At 47.6% G+C, this 22,369-nt stretch overlaps 2 protein-coding genes and 1 non-coding gene across 6 annotated transcripts in view; 1 reads left to right on the forward strand and 2 right to left on the reverse strand.

Moving 5' to 3' along the window:
• Positions 1–5,988: 5,988 nt before the first annotated feature.
• Il13 (interleukin 13) lies at positions 5,989–8,620 on the reverse strand. Its single transcript, XM_020175980.2, has 4 exons — positions 8,477–8,620; positions 7,430–7,483; positions 7,081–7,185; positions 5,989–6,745 (listed from the first exon to the last, which is right to left on the reverse strand). The coding sequence occupies exons 1-4, from the start codon at positions 8,606–8,608 to the stop codon at positions 6,644–6,646; spliced, it is 393 nt and encodes a 130-aa protein (XP_020031569.1). The 5' UTR covers positions 8,609–8,620; the 3' UTR covers positions 5,989–6,643.
• A 2,202-nt stretch (positions 8,621–10,822) lies between these two features.
• On the forward strand, positions 10,823–10,895 carry Trnat-agu (transfer RNA threonine (anticodon AGU)). Its single transcript has one exon. It is a non-coding gene; the product is annotated as a tRNA-Thr (tRNA).
• Positions 10,896–20,149: 9,254 nt separating this feature from the next.
• Positions 20,150–22,369, reverse strand: part of Rad50 (RAD50 double strand break repair protein) — a 69,832-nt gene continuing 67,612 nt past the window's right edge. For 3 of the 4 annotated variants that reach the window (XM_074057217.1, XM_074057216.1, XM_020175962.2), the window contains 2 exons: positions 22,060–22,193; positions 20,150–20,651 (listed from right to left, as the gene is read on the reverse strand). In XM_074057217.1, the coding sequence (XP_073913318.1) occupies positions 20,465–20,651; positions 22,060–22,193 (321 nt within the window). In that variant the 3' untranslated portion in view covers positions 20,150–20,464. Of the gene's footprint in view, positions 20,652–22,058; positions 22,194–22,369 lie in introns of those variants that run through there. The other variant, XR_012442514.1, reaches the window with a different exon arrangement.

Consider the following 22,369-nt stretch of genomic DNA (forward strand, 5'->3'; position numbering starts at 1 on the left):
ACTTGTGGCCCCTGCTCCCTGTATGCTTTTCCTCCCTCCAGACTTCTGTTCTCATCATATCTCGGAGGTGAGGAGCTCTTAAACTTTCTGGTGCCTCTTGTGTACACTTGGGCCACCTGATGTTCCCTGTGTCTTCTCTGCTTACTCTGTCTCCCCACTAGACACAACCTTACTGTGCTCACTATGGATCCCCACACCTAAAACAGTGTCTGACACCTAGGAAGACCTCAGTGAATTCTTATTGAATGAATGAATGGAGTTCCAGTTCAGAGGAGCAACTGACATTTGGTCCAAGTGACAACATTGGATGTCAGGGATGCAGCAGAACTTGAAGATAGGACTGTTTTTACTCTGAAGTCTTTGCACTGAGGCCCTGGCTTCCCCCTGTGTCCCTGAGAGGACAATGGAAAGGACCCTGAGCATAGATACAGGGAGACCCCACCCAAGGGAACAGGGACCATGAGCAGGGCTGGACTCCAGCTTTGCTGGGCACATGGACAAGCAGATGTCTAGGCTGCTGGCTTCTCTTTTCCTTGAGAAGCAGGTGAAAGTCTTCCTCCCAAGAGAGGTGGAAGTTGATTAAGGACTGTCCCAAGGGTCCTGATGTCACTTTACCTTCCAAGCTAGACTGGCTTCCCACCCTTCCCCATCTCACTTCCCCAGCTCCCCAAGAACACAGCATCCTCCTCTCTGGCAACCAGGATCTGACCTGACCGGGAAAGGCCCAGCAGCGGAGGAAGGGTTGGCCCCAGCCAGGCCCCTGCAGGTCCCAGCTGCTCTCATGGGAGATCTGAGGTCCAGGGCACACTGCAGGGCACCTCACCTGCCCCAGACCTGACTGGCAACCTCCATGGACCAGATAACCTCCACGGCTGATGTCTTTTTTTTCAAATTTAAATTTGTCTGTGTTCCCCACTGGGAAAGGAATGCTATTATAGACATTATAGAATGTCATTATAGAAAATGACAGAAGCAGAGGTCAGAAGAAAGGAGAGCAGGCAAATTGTTTTTTTCTGATGTGGTGTCACTGCAGCTCCTCTGATGTGGGGCCCTGGGCCGGGAAGGGGGCCACAGATCTTCTGGCCTGAGTGGTCAACACAGCATAGAGCTGGCTAGGCCTTCTTCCCCACGAGGGCTTCAGGAAGAGCTGTTCAGCCCCCCCACAGCACAGCTCCGTCCATAGTGATGCAGAGCACAGCTGACGAGATTTGCTATATTTAATTTTGTTCCTGCGTCACCTCTGACCACACAGCAGCCCAAGCAGTGCATGGCTGGGGGCGTTTCTGAGTGACACCGTGAGAGAATCACTTTCCACAAGAGAAGGCTCTGTGGAGGGGAAGGGAGAGAGCAACAGAAAGTGAGGTCGTAAGTAGAAAACTGCTTCTGGGATTTCAAATGGCCTCGTCATGGGGCCCTCCCTTGCTGCCGAGAAATCAGTTGATCTGGGAAAGTTCGTTGCAAACCATGGGCCCTGTCGCTTTTGGGTGGAGCTGAGAAATGAATGAAGATAATGAGGCCTCATGACTCTTATTTTTCAGAGTCAGAGAGGGCACTATGGGGGAGGGTAGCCATGGACACAGCTCCAGTCCTGGCTAGCCTGGACCTCTAGAAGGCTCGAGTCACCACCAGTGGGTCCCAGGCTTGGAGCATGGCCAGCTTTCACCTGCCCCCTTCTCAGAAGAGAGTTAGCCCAAGGGGTGAGGGAGAGGGGTGGGCAGGGCTTAGGTTTGTCATCACTGACCAGATAACTGGAGAGGCAAAGAAGACGCCTCCAAGTTGACCATAGTGCCAAAGTGATAAGCTGATGGGTTTGATAAGCCCCTACCGTCAGCCACCCTTGGTCACAGGGAAACAGATGGACACAGACCTTGTCCTCTGGGTCCTGCCCCTCCTCATCCTGAGCAGCTCAGGGACCAGCCTCCGAAAACCCCTGAAGTGACTTGGAGTGTTTTCTGACACTCATCTGAGCAGCACACAGAGGTGCTGGCTGCCAAGTTCTCCGGAAACTCGTGTGTGTCTCACTTCTCACTTCAGCCCCAGCTCCTCTTCCAGTGAAACCTTCCAGGCCTGGGGTTCTTAGGGTGCTGAGGGGCTCCCCGACCTGGGCCCCCGACCAGCACCACCCTCCCACTCAGCAGGCACACTGATCTCTTTTCAGCCCCTTGCTCTCTGGGCCCTGCTGAGGATTTGCTTTGTGTTAAGAGGGAAACCAGGCTCTGGGGCTATCAAAAACTCGCAGCAGACACCGAGGGGTCAGTAGTCCCCTGGTGGTGGGTGGTGCTCCCAAACATAGCAGCTGACACCAAACTTTTTACTGTTTCTCCTCTCTCCTTCTCCACCTGGGCCTTCCCTGTTGTCACCAGCAGTGGCTTAGCTCTGTAGCTATGTAAGGCATCCCTCATCCCTGGAGGGCCCTGTACCTACTCCAGCTTACTGGATACCACTGGGGACCAAAGGTCCCCCATGGAGGACAGTCTCAGAAGCATGAGGAACTGGAGTTGTGGCAGTGCTGAGATGGTGACAGTGCTAAGGATGTAGCGAGCTGTGGACCCCTAGTGGCAAAATCGGGCACGGCCCTCTCTGCAGGGTGCACCAACCCTCTATTCTGCTGGAATGGGCTTGGTGTATGTCTCCAGAAAGTCATGAGGAGCCCTCCTACACGCTAACCCTAGTGCCAGCCTTTGTCTCAGAGGGATTCTCATGGGAGTTCACTGGGAGTTTCTGTCTTCATTCTGGACAGACAGGTCAATGCCATAGGTCATAAATGCCAGCAATGGATTGCTAAGTTGTTTGAAGAAAATCATTACTCTTTCGTAAATATCCTCCTGGCCTTAAAATTTTACACTGTGGATGGAGAGGGATGCTGAGATCCTGGCTACTTCCCTGCCTCCGCCCCAACTTCCCAGCCTCCCTCATGTCCCGGGGGCAGCACCTGCTCACCTCCAGACTGGAGGGGTCCTGGCAGAGAGCAGCCTCCCCCAGACCCTCCACAGTTCTTGTGTGTCCATGTGATGCCTGGTGGTCTAGTGACCACCAGTCCAGATGGCTGGTGCTCTGCCAGCCACAGGTAGTCCTAAGCACACACAGGGGACCTAGGTTCTGCCACACCCTTGGCACCAGCAGCCCGTTCTGCCCCCTGCCCTGCACAGTCTCAGGTCCCCTGCCCAAGGCTTCTCTTCTGGGGAGCAGCCCAACTCCTTGTGTTGCTAGGCTTGGCTTCTTCCCTTGCCTCTCCCTGGTGGCAGTGAGGTGAGGAAGAAGGTAGCGATTCCTGAGCAGCCAGCCACATCATCAGGTCCTGGCCAAATCCCTGCCTCTTCCTCGCTGTCACCCAAATGTCACACAGCCATGAACTCTCATATCCCAGGCTCTGGGATCCCTGGGAAGGGCATCTGCCTGCCTTTCAAAGTTTGAAACTGGTACCTGACAACCCACTACACACTGCAAAGGCATTCTGTCCTTCTGGGGTCATCCTCTGCTCTGGGCACCAACCAAAGGTGTTGATGGGCTTGACCTCTAGCTGGGGCTTGCTGAGACCTAATGGTTCTGGCACTCCAGCTCCTGGATGGACAAGGCAGAGGCAAGGAACTTTCCTCCGAGACATGGCCTAGTCAGGGACCTTAGGCCGTGCTCCATTCCAGTCCCCCATGGTCCACGGGCCACGAGTCAACTGATCCTCTTTGTTCACAAAGTGTGCACAAAGTGGGGTCCAAAAATTGAATGGGCTGTCATGAGAAAGTGGTAATGAACACCCAAACAGGCTAGTGACAGTATTGTAGAGGGAGATAGTGGGTTCAGACAGGTGAATTTTGGACAGAGAAGACTTTTGGACAGAGTGGTTGAGAGTGTGGGCTTTGGGCCTCTTCATCAAATAGTGCCGGCAAAACTGGTTATCTACTGAACCTAGATCTCTATCTCCTGCCCTCTACAAAAACCAGTTCAAAATGGATCAAAGATCTTAATGTAACACCTGAAACCTTGAAAGTACTACAGGAAAACATAGGAAAAGCACTGGAAAACATAGACATAGGCAATTGTTTTCTGAATAGTTCTCCGATTGCCCAGGAATGAAGAACAAGAATTGACAAATAGGATTGTATCAAATTAAAATTTTTGCACAACAAAAGACGTAATTACCAGAATCCAGAGACAATACACAGAATGGGAGAAAAATCTTTACCAGTTATTCAATGAATAAAGGATTAATATATACAAGGACATCAAAAAAATTGAACACCAAAAAGAACAAAAAATCCAATTAATAAATGGGCAAATTAATCGAACAGACAGTTCTCAGAAGAAGTACAAATGGCCAATAAATGCATGAAGAATTCTCAGCCATGAAGGAAATACAAATCAAAACTACACCAAGATTCCATCTCACCCTGGTCAGAATGGCTATCATCGAAAACAATGAATTCTGGAGAGGATTTGAGGGAGAAAAGAACCTCATACACTGTTGGAGGGAATATAAACTACTGCAACGACTATAGAAATCAGTATGGAGGTTCCTAAAAAAAAAAAAAACCTAAAAACAGAACTGTCTTATACCTCATACCACTCTTGGGCATTTACATGAAGGCGTGTGACTCAATATACAAGAGAGACATTTGCACACCCACGTTTATTGTGACACTATTCACAATAGTTAAGCTATGAAATCAGCCTAGGTGCCAAACACCTGATGAATGGATAAAGAAAATGGAGAATTATTGAGCCATAAAAAGAATGAAATTATGAAAACAGATGGAACTGGAGATCATCATGTTGAGCGAAATAAGCCAAGCTCAAAAAAGCCAAATATCGCATATTGTCACTCATATGTGGAATCTAGACCTAAAGGGATGATGGTGATAATATTAATGGGACATTAAGAGGAACTGTGTGGGAGGGGACAGTGGGAGAGGGGAAGGGAGTCAGAAGAGGGTACTGGGGAGTGAAGAGGATTAAGTACATTTCTATTGTATGCGTGTATGTACGTATAAGTATATCCATAAGAAAACAGCATAATAAAACCCACCAAACACTGTTTGGCAAGGGGGTTGAGGGAATATAATAGATGGAGTGAACTTGTTCAAACTACACTGTATGCATGTATGGAATTGTAACAATGAAATCCCTTTGTACTATAATGTATGCTAATAAAAAATATATTACAAAGAGTGGGCTTTGAAAAAAGTGGACCTGACCATGGTCAGGGGACCATGAACCATGCTCATGGGGACATATAGCTGGTGATGTAAGGACCAGTAGGAGAGGGCGGGTGGGTAGAATATGGTCAAAGTACATTGCATGCAGGTATGAAAATGTCATAATGAAACCCATGTAACGACTGCAAGAAAGAATTACAAAGGGGGTGGAGGGAAGGGGGACAAGAAAGAATAATGGGGGGTGAATATCATCCAAGTATATTATATGCATGCATAGTAACATCACAGTGAAACTCACACATTACACAATTACTATGTACTACTAAAAAATACAGTGTGGTCTTTGGAGTTGGAGAGAATTTTGGGTGCAAGCTGCGGCTTTGCTCCTCACCGGCATGTGACTTTGGGCAAGGCCTAGGAGTCCTCCTCTGCCTCTCTGGATTGTGAGGGAGATACCATTGGTAGTCATGGGGTACGCGCCAGATCTGCACCTGCTCCATGAACCCTGACACCCTGGCCGGTAGCAGGCACGGGCAGGGGCTTCCTCTAGGCTGTGTGTCCCCAACACCAAGAGCTTGGTCACTTTCTTTCAGTCCAGTTCTTGCCCTTCACCCTCCCCATTCTGGCCAGCCTGCAGAGCTCCTGTTTGGAGACCACAGACCAGGATCCCCAAGAGCCAAAATAAAAGGCAGACACCATTAGGCCTATCTGTCACCATCTTTATTTCTGACATCCAGCTTGACAGTCAATGAAACAGCTTGCTCAATGACCCCCTCCCCCAAGCCCCACACGCCCACACCCTCAGTGTGCTAGGCCACTCTTCCATATATTATTAACTTTGCTAACATATTTAATACTTAACTTTAAATACAAGGACAAAACAATAAATTACTTTGTGGTTGAGGGCCACTGCTGGCTGGCAGACAGGAGCGCTGTTCAGTTCTCTCTCCTGTCCCCTGTCTCAGGTGAGGCCCAGTGGTCCCAGGTCCCCAGTGAGGTAGCAGAATTGTGTGCACAGTACTTATTACCAGGGACCCCCAGGACCCACTGTTCCGTGCTGGAGCCCCAGATCTGGACCCAGCAGTAACAGTCTCCCCAACACTGACAAATACTCATTTAAATAACACAATAATGATAAATAAGACCAAGAAAAATTTGCCTGAGCTGCTCCCTGCCTCCCTCACCCCAGGGTGAAGTGGGTCCCTCTCCCACCACATGTCTGGCCGAGGGTGGCACCCACTGAAATGCTACAGTTTGCTTGAGGCAGTAGATGGGTGTGTGACAGTGTCTTCAACCCAGTTTCCCGAGCTTAGAGCCCTGGGTACCAGGCAAGGGGTAAGCTTGGCAGCAGGCAGGCAGCACGGGCTGAGGTCCAAGCTAAGGCGATTTCACCCTCCCTAACCCTCATCCCCACCCCGAGACATATCTGGCATCACACAGGAAAAACCGCTCTGCCACTGAAGTATTCAGGGCCGGTCTCTGCGTTTCTTGCTTCAGTTGAATATTTCATTACGATAAAGTTTCTGTGAGTATCTGAGCAAGGTCTTTATGAACTGGGCCACCTCAATTTTCGTGTCTCGGATGCTGGATACCTGCTGCAGGACAAAGAGGCCAGGGCATTAGTGGGACGCCAGAGGCAAGGAAGGCCAGCACCTGCCGGGGGCTTTCCAGAGACCGACTCGCAAAAGTCCCTACCAGGTGGTTACTGTTATTACCCATATTTTACTGATGTGGAAACTGAGGCTCGGGTAGGAGTCAGGAGCTCTTGAGTCCAGGTCCTATAAATCCCAAACTCATGTGCCCGCTGCCACAGTGGACCCACCCCCTGGAGGACACATATTTGGGATGCTCAGTCTTGTTCCCCTGGAGGTCCCAAGGGAGCCCAGTTGGCATGAGTGGGGTGCAGGGGGTGGTGTCAGGGCAGCCTTACCCTGGTTGAGGCCTTGCGTGTGCAGAGTCCGTTTAGCATCTTCTGGGTCTTGTGGATGGTGCTGCAGCTGGAGACATTAGCCAGAGACTCCAGGGCTGCACAGTACTGTGGAGAGGAGACCTCAGGGGTCAGGCCTGTCTTGGGGCATTTGCCTTCAGTTTAGGGGGTTTACGGGAAGAGGGCCCAAAAGGTCTGCTGGAGGTAGGTCTGGGTGGTAGGGAGGGCCCAGGTCATGAGGGGAGGGAGGGAAATTTGTTTGGAAAGTCCCAGCCACATGAGTGGGGCACAGAGACGACAAACCCAAGGTCTACTTGGGCTACTATCACCTTGCCCCACCAAGGGTCCTTACCCCTCCAGCTGTCAGGTCAGCGCTCCACACCATGCTGCCATTGCAGAGGGGAGTCTGAGGGGACAAAGAAACAGTGAGCTGACAGCAGTCACAGGCCTTCACAGCCAGTCCAGGCCAGGTCCCCGCAAGGCCAGAGTCACAAGCACCAGCACCGTGCTGTAGCACAGTCAGGCCCAGCAGCCCTCAGCATTCCTGAGCTCGAGTTCCTGCTCTGTGTGAGGGACTGGGGGATGGGTATATTAGAGCGCTGAAGCTGAAAGAGGAAAACTGAGTGATAGTTGGTAAGGAACAAGCCTTATTCAAAGCTCACGGTGGCCGGTGGCCTGGGTAGGAGGACCAGAACCCTTCAGGAGGGGAGAGAGTGGGGTTAGCTGAGAGAGGGGTGGCCCAGGTCACTGCTGACAAGGACAAACTAGATGGAAGGCAGTGGTATATTAAGTACTGAAGAGGACACTACAGTTAGCGTGGATACTCTGCATTGGCCGGGCTTGGTTTGAGTCTGGCCTCTGACAATTAACCTCACTGAGTCTTAACAAAATGGCCATCACATCTGCTTCTGCAGGTGCTGGCAGCAATGAAACGACATGTTAAGCACCCATCGCTGGACCTGGCACATAATCAGAGCGTGGCTAGTGTGAGCTGTCCTATGGGGACAGGAGCCCACTCTAAAATGAATCCTCCCATCGAATGGGCATAACTAAGATGCTGTGAATGATAGATGAATTACTACATTTGAAATCCAGCTGCCAAATGGTCCTAGAAGGTGACTGACCCGTCTCTGCTTTCCTCTGTTGAGGAATGACTGAATAGGAGCCGGCAGTGGTAGTAGGGCCAAGCCAGAGGAGCCAAGTGGTCCCTAGGGGCTCACCAGACCACCCCCCCCCTCCACAAGTCCATCCCACATTGCTCAACACCCCAGCCTGGCTTGTCTTTCTCCCACATAGCTGGGCCTAGTCCCGGTTCAGTGGGTTTCTTCCCAACTCGCAGGTGCACAGGGCCAGCCTGCTCATGACCTCTGCTTGGGAGGCACCACCCAGCCACACTCACCTTCTGGTCCTGCGTGATATTGACTAGCTCCTCAATGAGTTCCTTCAGGGCCATGGAGTGGGGCACAGGGCCTGGGGCGGCAAGGCCACCAAGACAGGTGAGAGCTAGAACCACGGTTACCAAGAGTGCCATGAGGCCCAGAATCAACACTGCAGGTCTGAGGGGCAGATCTACCATCGGCTGCCCTGAGCTGAGTGGTTGTGGCCTTGGCTTCTTGTGACAGCTTTTATAGGCCTGAGTAGTGACACTTCACCCCCTGGATCTCTGCTTTGTTGGGCACTATCTAGAAACCACATCTTTACTCATCTTGATTTTAACTTTGTGGAAAATCCGTCGTATAAAGGAAAACGTTTGATTTCGTGGATTTATTGAGAAGGGTCTGGGGCAGAGTTTCCAAGATCTGAATGTCTCCATTCCCAGGGCTGGTGAGAGGGCTCTGAGGGTGGCCTGGTATCACCAATGCCAGCAGTTTTTCCTGAACATCCTGAGCACCTGGATAGTGGAGCCAAACCCAAGATCCCTTTGGGTCTCCAGAAGTGCTGGTCAGCCTCAGTGGCACTGTGTCTGTGACCAGTCTATTGCTTGTGGTAATTTGGGAATTTAATTTTTTCAGTGAATGGGTTTCTTACATTAACAAAGTGATGCTGGCTTTGGGTACACACTTCAAGCAGAACAGAGAGAGAGAGAGAGAAGTTTACTCCAGGCCTGCCTGCTACCTCCTTGACAGCACTGTGGGAAGGGTTAAGTGGACTCCAGAGCTTCACTGAAATGCCGAGCCAGCGGGATCTACCTAAAAATTTAAAAAGTTGCTTTGATGATAACTCTGGTGGTGGGCAGCCTGGATACTGGGGGCCCACCCAGGCTTTCAGTCTTTTATCCCACTCCTTGCAGTGCTGGGAAGTGAACCTAGAGCAGCTCCTGGGCCTGTCCCCTGCAAGCAGCCCACCTGGGCATCCACCCTGACTCTGGCGTGTAGCCTTTTCCCTGCCCTTCTTCATTTCCCTCCAAGTCCTCCAGAACACCCCTCCTCCCACCCCTCTCCCCCTCCCCACAGCAGAGGCCACAGCATTTGCCTATTTGAGTGCTTTGGGTGCTCAAGGCAATATCGCACCCTTACCCACTTCCTCTGCCTGTCCCTCCAGGTCCCCTTTCTGCTAGCTCAGGCTCTCTGGGTCCTCTTCTCAGTGAGGCTCAGCCTCACAAGGATCTTATGAGGGATGCTGGAGCCCTCACTCCTGCAGAAGCCTGCAGCCTGTCCACATCTCTTTCCACCTGGAAAGTAATTCCCAGATTTCTGACCATACCCAAAGCTTCGCATCCCAACCACAACTCCGATATCAGGAAGCCCGCCCCTACCCCACGTGGCACACCAGGGACTGAAGTGCCGCAGCCTGGCCGGGTGACCCCTCTGTGGGCCTCAGTTTCCCTCATTCATAGTGTAGGGCCAGCGGAAGATGCCGGGAGTGGGGGAGTGCGGGGGGGGTTTCTTCGTGGGTGGGGAAGGAGCGGGGAAACACCTCGAGCTGTGCAAGTCCCAGAGCCCTGCACAGGGATGAGTCAACGTCCCCCTGTCCCTCAAGACCAGCAAAAAGCGTGCGGGAGCGCGGCCAGGCGCCCCCGCGCGTGGGAGAAGGCGCGCTGACAGGCGATGGCCCTCGGAGATAGGGGCGCGGCCTTATGTAACTGGAGATGGGGCGATAAGCGCGACCCATGCGGTCTCTCCCGCGACCTCCGGAGGGGTGAGGGCTCCGATCGGCCGCTACGGGAAGTGGTAGAGCCGGGCGGACGAAGGGGCGGTCATGGTGCGTGCGGTCGGTCCCGGCCGGACCGGACCCCGGCGACCCGCGCGCCCCTGCGCACCCGCGAGGGGCCGGGAGGCCGAGGAGGCGCGCGCGTCCCGCGCCAGCACCGCGCCTGCTCCCAGGGGTCCGCCCCGCGCGAGGGCTCCGCGGCCGCAGAGGAGCCCCCGGGGCGCCCAGACTCGCTGCAGCGATCGGCGCGGGTGACCTTCAGCGGGTGACCTTCACCTACTGCATCTCGGGCAGCTGTACAGGGCACAGACTAGGGGAGGGCGGCCCGGGGCGTGCACCCCGTCAGAGCCGCGGCGTGGGCCGCCTGGTCCGCTGTCACCGGTGCGTCCCCGGCGGTGGAGCCCGATCTGGAAGCAGATCGCCCCGCGACAAAGCTGGGCTGCCTCTCCGATTTTCCCAGACTCTGGGTCTCCTTTGCAAAGAAAAGTTGTCCAGTCCGGAGGAGTAAGGCTGGGCGTGTTGTTTTAGCAAGTGAAGCTGTGTAAGATTTTTAGTTTTAAAAAAAATTAGGATTTAAAAATAAAATAATTGGGCTGGTGGAGTGGCTCAAGTGGTAGAGCACCTGCCTAGTAAGCGTGAGGCCCTGAGTTCAAACCCCAGTGCCGCCAATAATAATAATAATAATAAATAACAGAATAAGAAGCTCGCTGTCAGCTCTCCACAGGTCTCGTGCATTTCTGTGCGTGTCGTGGGGCACTGACGGTCGTGCGTTGTGGCCTTGCTTTTAAAAAGAGTTTGGCTAGCAAGCAGCCCTCTGAAGAGACACCATCCTCCCCTGAGCAAAAGGCAGGTAGACCCACTGCTCCATTACGGAAAGTTCAGGTTCCCTGAGCGCAGGCTTTCCTCTCCTGGAAGGCAGCCTACTGTGGACACCAGCGCATCCGGCTCTCTGCACTACCACAAGAGAATTGGGATTCAGGGAACAAAACCAAAAACGTTGATGCTTTTCTACTTCTGGGCATGATGTCTGTCCCTAGCCAAGACGCTGTGGCTGTTCAGGATCTCTGAAACCCACAGGTGATTTGTTAGCTTCTTAAGTAGGGCAAAATCCCAGCTCCTTCAGCCTTTGACAAGGTATGCTGGTACTGACCTCCCTTCAGGTTTCTCAGTTAAATGTAGGTTGCTATTTCTTGGGTTTCAGATGTAGGTATTGTTTGTGGTGAGTATAATTTACTCATTTTCTTCTGTGCTCTCCTTCCTAGACTTGTGTCCTTTCCCCCCCACCCCCTTCCTGCCAATATAGCTATGTCATAATTTTGGTCAGTCAAAAGCCTTGTCATTTACAAAATTATACTAATGTACTCACAGTGGAAATGTGGATAGCTATGGTTACCTTTATTTTCCTTAAAAATTGTTTTTCTTTGGACCTAATTGTCTTGTTTCCTCGTTTGCTTAGTTTTCTGTTTTTCTCAGTGACTTAACCCTAAATTCTCAGCCACTTATATTAACCTCCTCTCAAGAGTTTGTTTTAAATCAGTGCTTCTCACAGCTTTTCTTCCTAAGAAAGTCTCCCCCAAGTCTCCTGACTGGCTCTGATGTGGAACTGACTTCTCTTGGTGACTTTCCTAGTCCTGACTCCAGGTCTTCCTCTTTCTCAGGGAAGCACCTCTGATAGCTTTCTTTTTTGAAGTTAATTTTTGACTGTCAAATAAAAACATAAAAATCGTACATTTTAGTGGGGTACCATGTAGCGTTCAATATACGTGTTCAATACATTGTGTAATGTTTAAATTGACTTAAATATATCTTCTGAGAGTTTTCTAATAAAAGAGTGTTTAGGAGGTAAATTTTTAAAGAACTTGTATGTCCCTATTTTAAATGAATGCTCCTATTTTTATCTCAAACAAGTGGGCAAGCCAGGTGCTGGTGGCTCATGCCTGTAATCCTAGCTATTCAGGAGGCAGAGATCAAGAGGATCAGGGTTCAAAGCTAGCCTGGGCAAATAGGTCTGGAGACTCTATCTTGAAAAAACCCATCAAAGGACTGGTATGCTGGTAGAATGGCTCAAATGACGGAGCAACTGCTTAGCAAATGTGAGGTGTGAAGTTCAAGTCACAGTACCACCAAAAAAAAAAAAAAAAGGGCTAGTGAAGTGGCTCAAGGGGTCGGCCCTGAGTTCAAACTCCAGTACCAAAAAAAAAAAAAGTGGACAATTTAGCTAAGTATAGAATTTTAAGTGGGGAATTCTCTTCCATAGTTTTAAAGACCTGTACTGTTGCCTCTCATCCTCCAGAGGTTCAGAAGTCTCAAATCATTTTGAATCTAAATGTTTTCTCACCCTTTCTCTGGAAATATGTAGGAATTTGCTTGATCTTCATGGTTTAAATTTCGCCAGACAGGCTTTAAAGTGGTGGTTTTTATCTGCTGTGTCAAACACACAGAAAGCCTTTCAAATGGAAAGTGCAACATTAAATTCTGGTAAACTCTCCTTCCTTTAAAAGTCCTTTGCTTTTGTTTTTTTTTAAAAAAAATCCTTTGCTATTTTATTTTAGTTCTTCTTTGAATAGGAATTCCATTCACAAGGCACAAAAATTAAAACTATGTATTTTTTTCAGTGAAACACCTCCGCTCCCCATCACAAATGACTATCCCTGCTTGTTTCTTTTTATTGCCTATCTTATCAGTTTGTGTAAAACCAGCAATTTAGTTTTCCCCTCATTCCTACATGTGAGGTGACATAGTTTGCATTTTGGTTTTTCTCATCTTTATATTTGAAGATGTCTTCGTATCCAGAGAGAACGTGGGAGATTTTATGGCTTTTTCTTCTTCATTTTCTTTTCTATCACTTTTTGGTAATATGCACCTCTTAGACTGGTCCTGTAGTTTTTTTTTTTTTTGTTTTGTTTTTAATGTTTTCTCTCCTAGTTTCCATTTAGAAAATCTTCCTCTTCTGGGATAGTCCTATACCTTTATCTTTCATCCCAAGGGTATTTTTTTTTTTTTCTTTTTGCGGCACTGGGGTTTGAACTCAGGGTGTTGTGCTTGCTAGGCTGGCGCTCTACCACTTGAGCCACTCCACCAGCCCAAGGGTATTTTATTCTTCTCCGAGTGTGTGTTCTATTATCATCATGAACATGATGATTGCTGTCTTAGCAATCTAAGAATTTTACTACTAGGTTTTTTTTTTCTTCCTTCTTGATACGCAGTCTTTATTTCCTCCAAGATTTTTAAATTATTTATTCATCAATGCCGGGAATCGAAGCCAGGGTCTCACACATGCTGGTCAAGTGCTCTATCACTGAGCTGTACCCCGGCCATTTTTGCTTTTGCTCTTTTCCCCCGTCATATTACAGGCTTCCCTTGGGTATTAGATGACGCTGCATTACCAGCTCAAATTGTCCCGCCTTTGGTCACTAGGAATTACTTTAGACTGGGTCCTATGTTCTTTTTAATACTTAAAAACTTTCTGGTACCATGCGATGTTCCAGGCTTGTCTTGTATTTTCCCTGCCTCAGCCATTGAGTCATTCACTTCTTCAAGGAACTTGGCTTTCTTTTACTGAAGTGGGTTTTAAAATCACGATCGGGGCAGTAGGTGTCATGTTGTTACTGTCGTCCCATTTCGGCTCTCTCAGTGAACAGAACTAGGAGATCTGTGTGCACGGCGACCCATAGCGCATGACTGCACATGCGTGTGTCAGCTGTATTCCTGTACCTGTGCGTGTGCAGCTCCTTCAGAAGTTTTCAATTGTGTGAAGCTGGTGGCATGGCTTAAGTGGTAGGCCGAGTTCAAATGCCAGTATGGTCAAAAAATAAATAAATAAATAAATGGTGGTAAAAAATACACATAAAATTTAAACCATTTTAAGCACTCAGTCCGGGATTGTTAAGTGCACTCACATTGCTGTGCAAACTCCAGACTCTTTCCATGGTACAAAGCACAAACTACGCCCATCAAATGAATCCCCTCCTTCCTCCCTCAGTCCCTGGTGCCCTTCTACTTTGCTCTCTGAGTTTGCCTTCTCTGAGTACCTATATAAGTGGAGTCATACAGTATTCTTCCTCTTGTGATGGGCTTATTTCACGTAGCACCACGTCCTCACGTGTCAGAATCCCCTTCCTTATCAGAGGAATATTCCATTGTATTTCTATAGGACATTTTGTCTGTCCATCCACCTATCCCCCACAGACAGGCGGGCTTCTACCCCTTAGCTGTTGTGAATAACGCTATCAATAATGGCATACATCAGGCTTTGAGCCCCTGCTTTCTGGTTTTTTTGGATATATTTCAGAAGTGGAGTTGATTCTATGGAGAATTGTATTGTAAATTTCTAAAATTGTTTGAGGAATATCACAGCAGCTGTACAATTTTATATTCCACTCACAATGCCCAAGGATTTGAACTCTCCACATCTTGCCAACACTTTCTTTTGTGATAGTAGTCATCCTAATGGTATGAGGTGCTTTTGAGCACTAGGAGCATTAGGAGCATTAGGAGGTACCTAATGGTATGAGGTACCTCCCTAATGTTTAGTGATGTTGAATGTATTTTCACATTCATATTAGCTATTTTTCCATCTTCTTCAATGAAATGCCTGTTAAGTCCTTTGTCCATTTTAGAATCAGGGTTTTTTGTTTTATTTTTTGTGGAAGCCCTGGGGTTTGAACTCAGGACCTTGTGCTTGCTAGGCTGGCGTTCTACTATTTAAGCCATTCCACCAGCCCCCTAAAATCAGTTTTTAATTGCTGCATGTTAAGTTTTTTATGTATTCTGGGTATCAACTCTTTGTCATATAAATAATTTGTCAATATTCCCCCTCTCCTGCAGGTTGCCTTTCTACTCTATGAAATGGGCCCTTCGATGCACAGCAGCTGGAAATCTTGCTTACCTATGTCTCCTTTTGTTATCTATGCTTTTCATATACAACATTTTTCATATACATTGCTGGACTTTTTTGATCAGCTAGTATTTTGCTATCATCTGTTTTCATGAACTATTATAATTTCCTTTCCTGTGATATCTTTTCTGGTTTTGTTTTCAGTGATTACCTTGGAGAATGAGTTGGGTAGTGTATCTTCCTTTTCCATTTTTTTTTTCTGGAAGAGTTTGAAAAGGATTGGTGTTATTCTTAAAATGCTTGATAGAAATTAGTTTTTTTCCCTTTTTGTGTGTGTGGTATGGGAGATTGAACACAGGTACTTGCACATGCTAGGCTGGTACTCTACTTGGGCTATGCTAATTTCTTTGCTATAGCTCTCTTCACAAAACTGTTATTAGCTACAAAATACTTGTCTATCATATATCCAGGTGGTCCCTGGCTTACAATGTTGACTTTATTGTATGAAAGCAATAAGCCTTTACTAGAAACAGTACTTCTGATTCTGAACTTTCCCTGGGCTAGCAATATGTTGTACAATGTTGCAGTGCTGACCAGGGGCAGCTCCTGGTCAGCCATGCAACTTCCAGGGGAAACAACCCATACCCTTGGGTGCCCAGTGTTACTAAGCTAGGACAGTCAGTAGGTTAGGGGTACTAAATAGACTTTAGACTGGTATTTTTAGCTGATGGTGTGTTTTAGGGACGGAACTCTACTAAAGTCAAGGAGCATCTGTAGCGAAGTTTAGAACTGATCCCCCACACTGGCTGCTGTGTTGAGAAGACAATGGGGGAACAGGACTGTCGGTGAGAGCAGTCAGGTGGTTACCTAGATTACTCAGGTTAGAGTGGTAGTAGCTTGAACCAGAGCGGTGATGGTTTCCATGATGAAGCATGGTCAGATTCTGGATACATTTTGAAAATTGAACCCATAGTTCTAATCTGAGGGATTGGATGTGAACTGTGAGATAAACAGAAGAATCAACCATGATGCCAGATTTTCGCTTAAGCAATTGCCATTAACTGAAAGCCTGTGGGAGGTGCAGGTTCTGGGAGAAAGACTGGCTTGGATCACTGTTAGTTTCAGATGTCCGCTAGATAGTCAAGGGAATACAGCTATCTAGTTGTCCACAGGCAGCTGGATGAGTCAGTTTAAGAGAGCTGGGCTAGAGACAAACATTTACCATTCAGCAGCATGTAGGTGATTGGTACAGGAGCTGTCTGGATGCTAGGAACTAAACTGTCACTGTGCTTCTGTCATTGGCTAGCTTCTGTGCTGTCAGAAGCCTTCTCTTAAAAAAACAAAACAATAAAAAACCGTGGAAGGCAGCTCTGTTGCTCCACATAGCCAGGAGAGCATGAGCACCATGAAGCTGGTACTGGGCTTCTCCACATCCCTTGCCCTGGGGCAGGATAATGCCCAGGCCTTATCACGCTTTCCAGTCTCCCTGTGGGTCAGCTTCCAATTATCACAGTAGTAGCTGGCTTACCATGTGGCTGCCTTCTCTTTCCTACAGGAGCCCCCTCTCCTGCTGATTGCTTTCACCTGAAGCATGCTTTGAGCTTCTGGTTCTGGAAGAACCTAAACTAAGGGAATAATCTGAAAACTGAGAATGAGTACAGAGAAGAGGGGCTAACTCAGCCTGAACACTGGTGCAATACAGATGCAGAGGTGAGGGAAATGAGGCAGCAAAGCAGGCCATGTGTAGGAGTGGGAGAGACCAGGAAGCATGGGCAATAGAGGAAGGACAATGAATCTGGGTGACATGGTGAGTGGCCATGGAATTTTGGCTGTCTAAGAATACAGGCCTGAGAGAAAGGAAGAACTGTGGAAAGATAGTAGAATCAGTGATCTGAAATTGTGGTGGGATCACAGGATTACTGGGATCTCCTGCAGGGAATGGACACACGCAGGACTTATTGAGAGGAGGCTGAACTCTGAGGTTATGGAGTTGAGGTTCCTGTGTAGAGGACTGGGCTCATTGGGCTCCAGGGCCAGACCATGGCATGAATGTCTTCTCTTTGGAGGAACAAGAGACCAGCGAGTTGGGTGAAAGCATCATTTGGACAATGACCATGAAATTAGTTTGAACACAGTGACATTGATCAGTCAGCTAAAATCTTCAATGATTAGGGGTTGTGACCAGGTTGGGAGCTAAGGAAACTGCAAAATGAAAGAGTACAATGACGACATGAAGTTTTTCTTGAACAAATGATGCCTCCTATGTTCTGAGCAGTTGCAAGCAGCATCATGTGTCTATCGATAAACTAACTGTGTAATTTTTTTGGCAGTACTGGGGTTTGAACTCAGGCCTTCATGCTTGCTAGGCATGCACTCTACCACTTGAACCAGGTCCCCAGCCCTTTTTGCTTTAGTTGCTTTTGGATAGGAACTGGCATTTATTCCCAGGGCCAGCCCGGATCTCTATCCTAATTTAAGCATCCTGTGTAGTTGAAATGACAGACTTGCTGCCACACACAGCTTATTTGAAATGGGGGTCTTGTTAACTTTTTGCCTGGGCTGCCCTTGAATGGCAATCCTCTGACCTCTGTCTCCCAAGTAGCTGGGATTACAGGTATGAGCCAATATGCCTTACCTTAATATTAAGTCATTTTTGTAACAAGCCTACAAGTAGCATTTTACCCACCTGTACAGATACTAGAAGCAAAAGAAGGTAACTACTTGCTCAGTCCCTCAGCGAGCAGTGGTTGCTGGAATTTGAGCCCCACCTGTCTCATTCTAACCTCCATTCTATACTGTCATGCCACTTTGTCCCACGTATGGGGAAGAGTGGTATTTAATGGAGAAAGGTCTAGGAGCAGCAAAAGCAGCAAGGACACTTATCTCACTTCAAATGCCACTGACATGAGAGTTGTGGGGGTGAAAGCAGCGCTTTTCAAAAGGGTTATGAGGGCAGGCATGCCCTACTTATCCTGGATCACCCTGTCATTCTCTACTGCATGCAGACTACAGCTCTCAGAAACCTGACAGAAAGTACCTATTTAAGGAAAAAAATTAATTATTTGCTTTTGACTGCTTTTTTCTTAATGACAAGTAATACTCAGAAAATACTCTGCAGAAGTGTGTTTGCTAAGCTGGGCGATGCTGAATTTTACCAAATGTACTTGATTAGTCAGCTATCTAATTTCTTCCTCCTTTAGCTTTATTACTGGTGATATATGAACAGATTTATCATTTTCTGAAGCATCGCTGCATTCTTGGGATAACACACCCTGGTTACCATGCCCATTTGTTCTCACCGAATTTAGGGATTCCTGAGTCTGTGCTCAGTGAGAATGGTTTGCTGTTCTTTTCTTGTGATACCTTTGTTAGGAGTATGAAAGTTTGGTAAGTGGGTCATTTTGGTTTGTCAAAGTTAAGTAGGATACTTACAAAGCTAAGTAGCAGTTTGTCATGAGGGACTTGAGTAGATAGGAACCAGACAGCTGGAGTGGTGGCCCTGCCACTTGGCCGTCCAGGGCTTAGGTGAGAGGGTCTGGACTTCCCTTTCTCAACCAGGCTTCATGTGAACCACAGAATACGATTTAAGAGACTCTTCTCAGTTCTCTCACGTATAGCACCTAACTAGTATCACTCCAGAGAAACTGGTTACATACAAAAGGGATCCGGTATTCCTTTCTTAGTGCTGATGTGGTAGATTACCACAAATGCAGCAGTTTAAAACAACACACATTTATTCTCTTAAAAGATCTGGATGCCAGGGTCCAAATCCATCTCACCAGGCTAGTCAGTGTCAGCAGGGCTGGCTCCTCCTGAAGGCTCAGGGGAGAATTTTTCTTTGCCTCTTTCAACTTCTTTCATATATTTCCCTTGGCTTATAATAGCCCTTCTTCTAAGTGCATCATTCCAGTCTGCATGCACCACCACACACCCTTCTCCTCTCTAGTTGTTCCATCTCCCTCCCTGGTGCTAGGGATCGAACCCAACACCTTGCACATACAAGGCAAGGAGTGAGCACTCTACCACTTGACTCATACCCCAGCCCTTTTGTTTGTATTTTGTTTTTGAGATAAGTCTCCCTAACTTTTCCCAGGCTTGCCTTGAACTCTTGATCTACCTGCTTCTAACTCTCCAGTAGCTACCACCACGCTTGGCTCCTCTGCCACCTCTTACTGGGACACACGATTGTATTTAGGACCCTCTACGATAATCTTCCTACCTCAAAATCTTTAGCTTTAATCACTTCTGCAAAGTCCTCTTTGCCATATAAGGTAAGTAACAGGCTTTAGGAATGAGGACCTGGTTATCTTTGGAGACCACTATTTAGCCACACACAGATATCTAGGGCTTAATCCTCTTCTAGATCCTGGTTGAGAAAGGCTATCTAGATCATGTGGTCATCGGATCTGCAGATGGTACAAAACTGTGACCCCAATAGGGTCCTGACTGACTCTGAATGACAAAACTACCAAATGGAATTTGAAGGTATATGACTTTCATACATCCTGTATAGAATGCTTATAAAAGGCTTCAAGATGTTAGCTGATGATTCCAGGAAAAAAATGTACTGGGTTTTATCAGAATTGGCATCTGAAGTGAAAACAAGAGACTTGCTCCTGTCGGTCTGGTTTTTGGAGCCACTGAGCAGGCCTTGGCTCTGCGGGTGACCTGGCTTGCCTCCCACAATGGAACCTGTCTGTGGAAAGCTACTGGGACTGATAGTGAGGCTGAGCTGATACCAAGACTGACACAGGAGAGTGACAGGCTTCTGCATGATGGACAGAGGCCACAGAGGGGAGAAATGCTTTTCTTTTCCCCTGAGTCTGGATGACTATCTGGCAGGGATGCATAGGAGAGGGAAGAGGGTGGGTATTCATTTAAGGTTCCTATCAAACTGTGAGCCACCCCCCGCCCCTCAACTACATTAAATTTTACTTGGGGAAACCAAGACCCCGACAGAAAAGTCACTTGCATGGACTTATAAAGTTAAAGCAAAGTCAACTATTAAAAACTCATCATTTCTAGCCATCTTCAGATATCAACACCCACTGAAAACTCAGCTCTTTTGAAACACATGTGAGGAAGTAAATTTCAGAGAAAAGATTTAACATTGAGTTTTTAAATACACAAGCCATAAATTATCAAAGCAGTGATGTTCTGGGGAGTTGTTCCATTCATCCCAGGGAAGGGAGCAAGAGGCTGAGTCCAGTTGTAAGGCTGTTGAGATTCACAGCCTGTTGGAGGCTGCCAGCGGGACAGTGTTGAGGGAAATCAGTCTAGATTTCATGGGAAACAACTTTCTTGAGCTTAGAACTTCTCAAATGTTCCATATTCTTGACATGAGGCTCCTTTTACAGAATGGATTTTCTTAATGGTTCATTTGGTACCAAAAGCAAGTGGTTAATGAACATAAGATCCCAGAGAGTTAATACTGCTTGTCACAATCTCTGAGCACTGATCAATGTTCTTCTTAATCCTATAGAATTTCTCCACATACTCAGAACGTCCTAAGAGCTCCACAAAATCTTCATCATGAGTTATCACCAGAAGCTGGAAGTTTCGCTGCTGTGAGCGACTTTTTATTATCCTGAAACAATACATTTACAACACTTTATTACTAAAGACCATAAATTTGGAAAAGCATCAGCAAACCTTGCTAGACACATGAACCGCTTTGGGTGGCAACCATGATTTTCCTGTGCTGTGAGTGTCAGGGCCTCTGGCTGGCCTGCAGGAAATTGGGGAGAGCTGGGGATGGTCCTTTAGCCCAGACAGGTAGGAGTCTCGTCTCCTCTCCAGGCAATGGAGATGCATGGCCTGATTCCCCACCTCGGTCTGGCATAGGGACCAATTAAAACCAGGTCAAGAATTCTCTAGATGACAAAATTGTTCTTCCTAAAGCAGTTAGAAGTATTCTAGAAATACCTAAACTGCTCAACTTTAGGAGTCTGCCTTTCTCCTCTGCCCAGATTTTCCTGACCCACTGCTAGTTTTCTCTGGAAGAAAGTTTAAAAATAATAAAGACAGACAACAAGTAGGGGAATAACACTGTCTTCTTAAGAGCTGGGTCTACTTAGAATTCTGCTACCACTAGTCACTAGATGCATCAGTACTATGACACACAGGGGACCTGAGTGGGTGTATTGGGAGCATTTTTGCTCATTATCTATATGCTGAGGTAACCAGTTATAAGACTGAGACCTGAAAGACTTTTAACTAACCACTTATTTGTTGCTTGCCTGGAGCTGGATGCACTTGAGGTTTCAAAAGCATCAGCCCTTCCTTGCTGGTCCCTTGGAGAACAACACTCTGTGTTGCTCAGTTCTCCTGGTCCAACCTGTGCTGCCAGACAGGAAACGACATCTCTACCAGAAAGAGTCTTTCTGGAGCTAAGAGTGTTCGAAACACTTCCTCCTACCTCAGGGTTAGTGTCTTTCCTCTGCCACCACAGTGTGTAAGCAAGTGCTACCCAACTGTGAAGCCTGTCCCCATACAGGTGAATGTGGTAAAAAGGTATGTGCAATTTTACCCTCTCTAAATTCTACTTAAGTCACTGACATGCCTTTTGAAGGAAAGCTCTGTTCTTCCTCAGAGTTGTTGTTTGACACATGAAAAGCTGGAGAGATAGTGCTAAACTCACCACCTCCACCACCACCATCTGCAGCTCTACCACCTACAGCTGTCTAGCAGGGCACACCGACTCCTGTGCACGACATGTGGGTTCACAGGAAACCCAAACAAAGCTGGAAACTCCTCACCCTGACTTTCCCTATGAACATATGTGGGGAGAGGCAGGATGTGTCTAGGGTTACTGTTCACTGTTGTAGTTCCTTTTCAAGGGAATTTGAAGAATTACTATCAAGAGGTAAAGGGCAGGGCTGGCCGGCCCCCACTGGCTTCCATGAGAAGGACACATATGGCAAAGGTATACCAAAGAACTCTCTTGATCTTCCTTAAAAAACATAACCACCTGCCTGCAAATTTAAGATACTTACTCAACCAGAGCATGTGCAAGAGATTCAATATTTTCTCGATCAAGGTTTGTAGTTGGTTCATCCAAGGCAAGGATGCCACAGTTCAGGCAGAATGTTTCAGCAAGTGCCAGGCGGATGATGAGTGAGGCCAACACCTAGAAAAAAGCCTGAGTTGCACAGCAGACCTGGCACAGTCTCTTTAGAAGGGAAATGTCACTGATGTTAGGGGAATCACTACTGTGTGGGACAGCCTAGCATTGTGACCAGACTCTGGTTCCTCTAGAAGGAAAACTATCAATTGTATTCTCTCAGCCCATCATTTGCAACGAAA

This window comes from Castor canadensis, chromosome 16, assembly GCF_047511655.1.
Source record: "Castor canadensis chromosome 16, mCasCan1.hap1v2, whole genome shotgun sequence".
Lineage (NCBI taxonomy): Eukaryota > Metazoa > Chordata > Mammalia > Rodentia > Castoridae > Castor > Castor canadensis.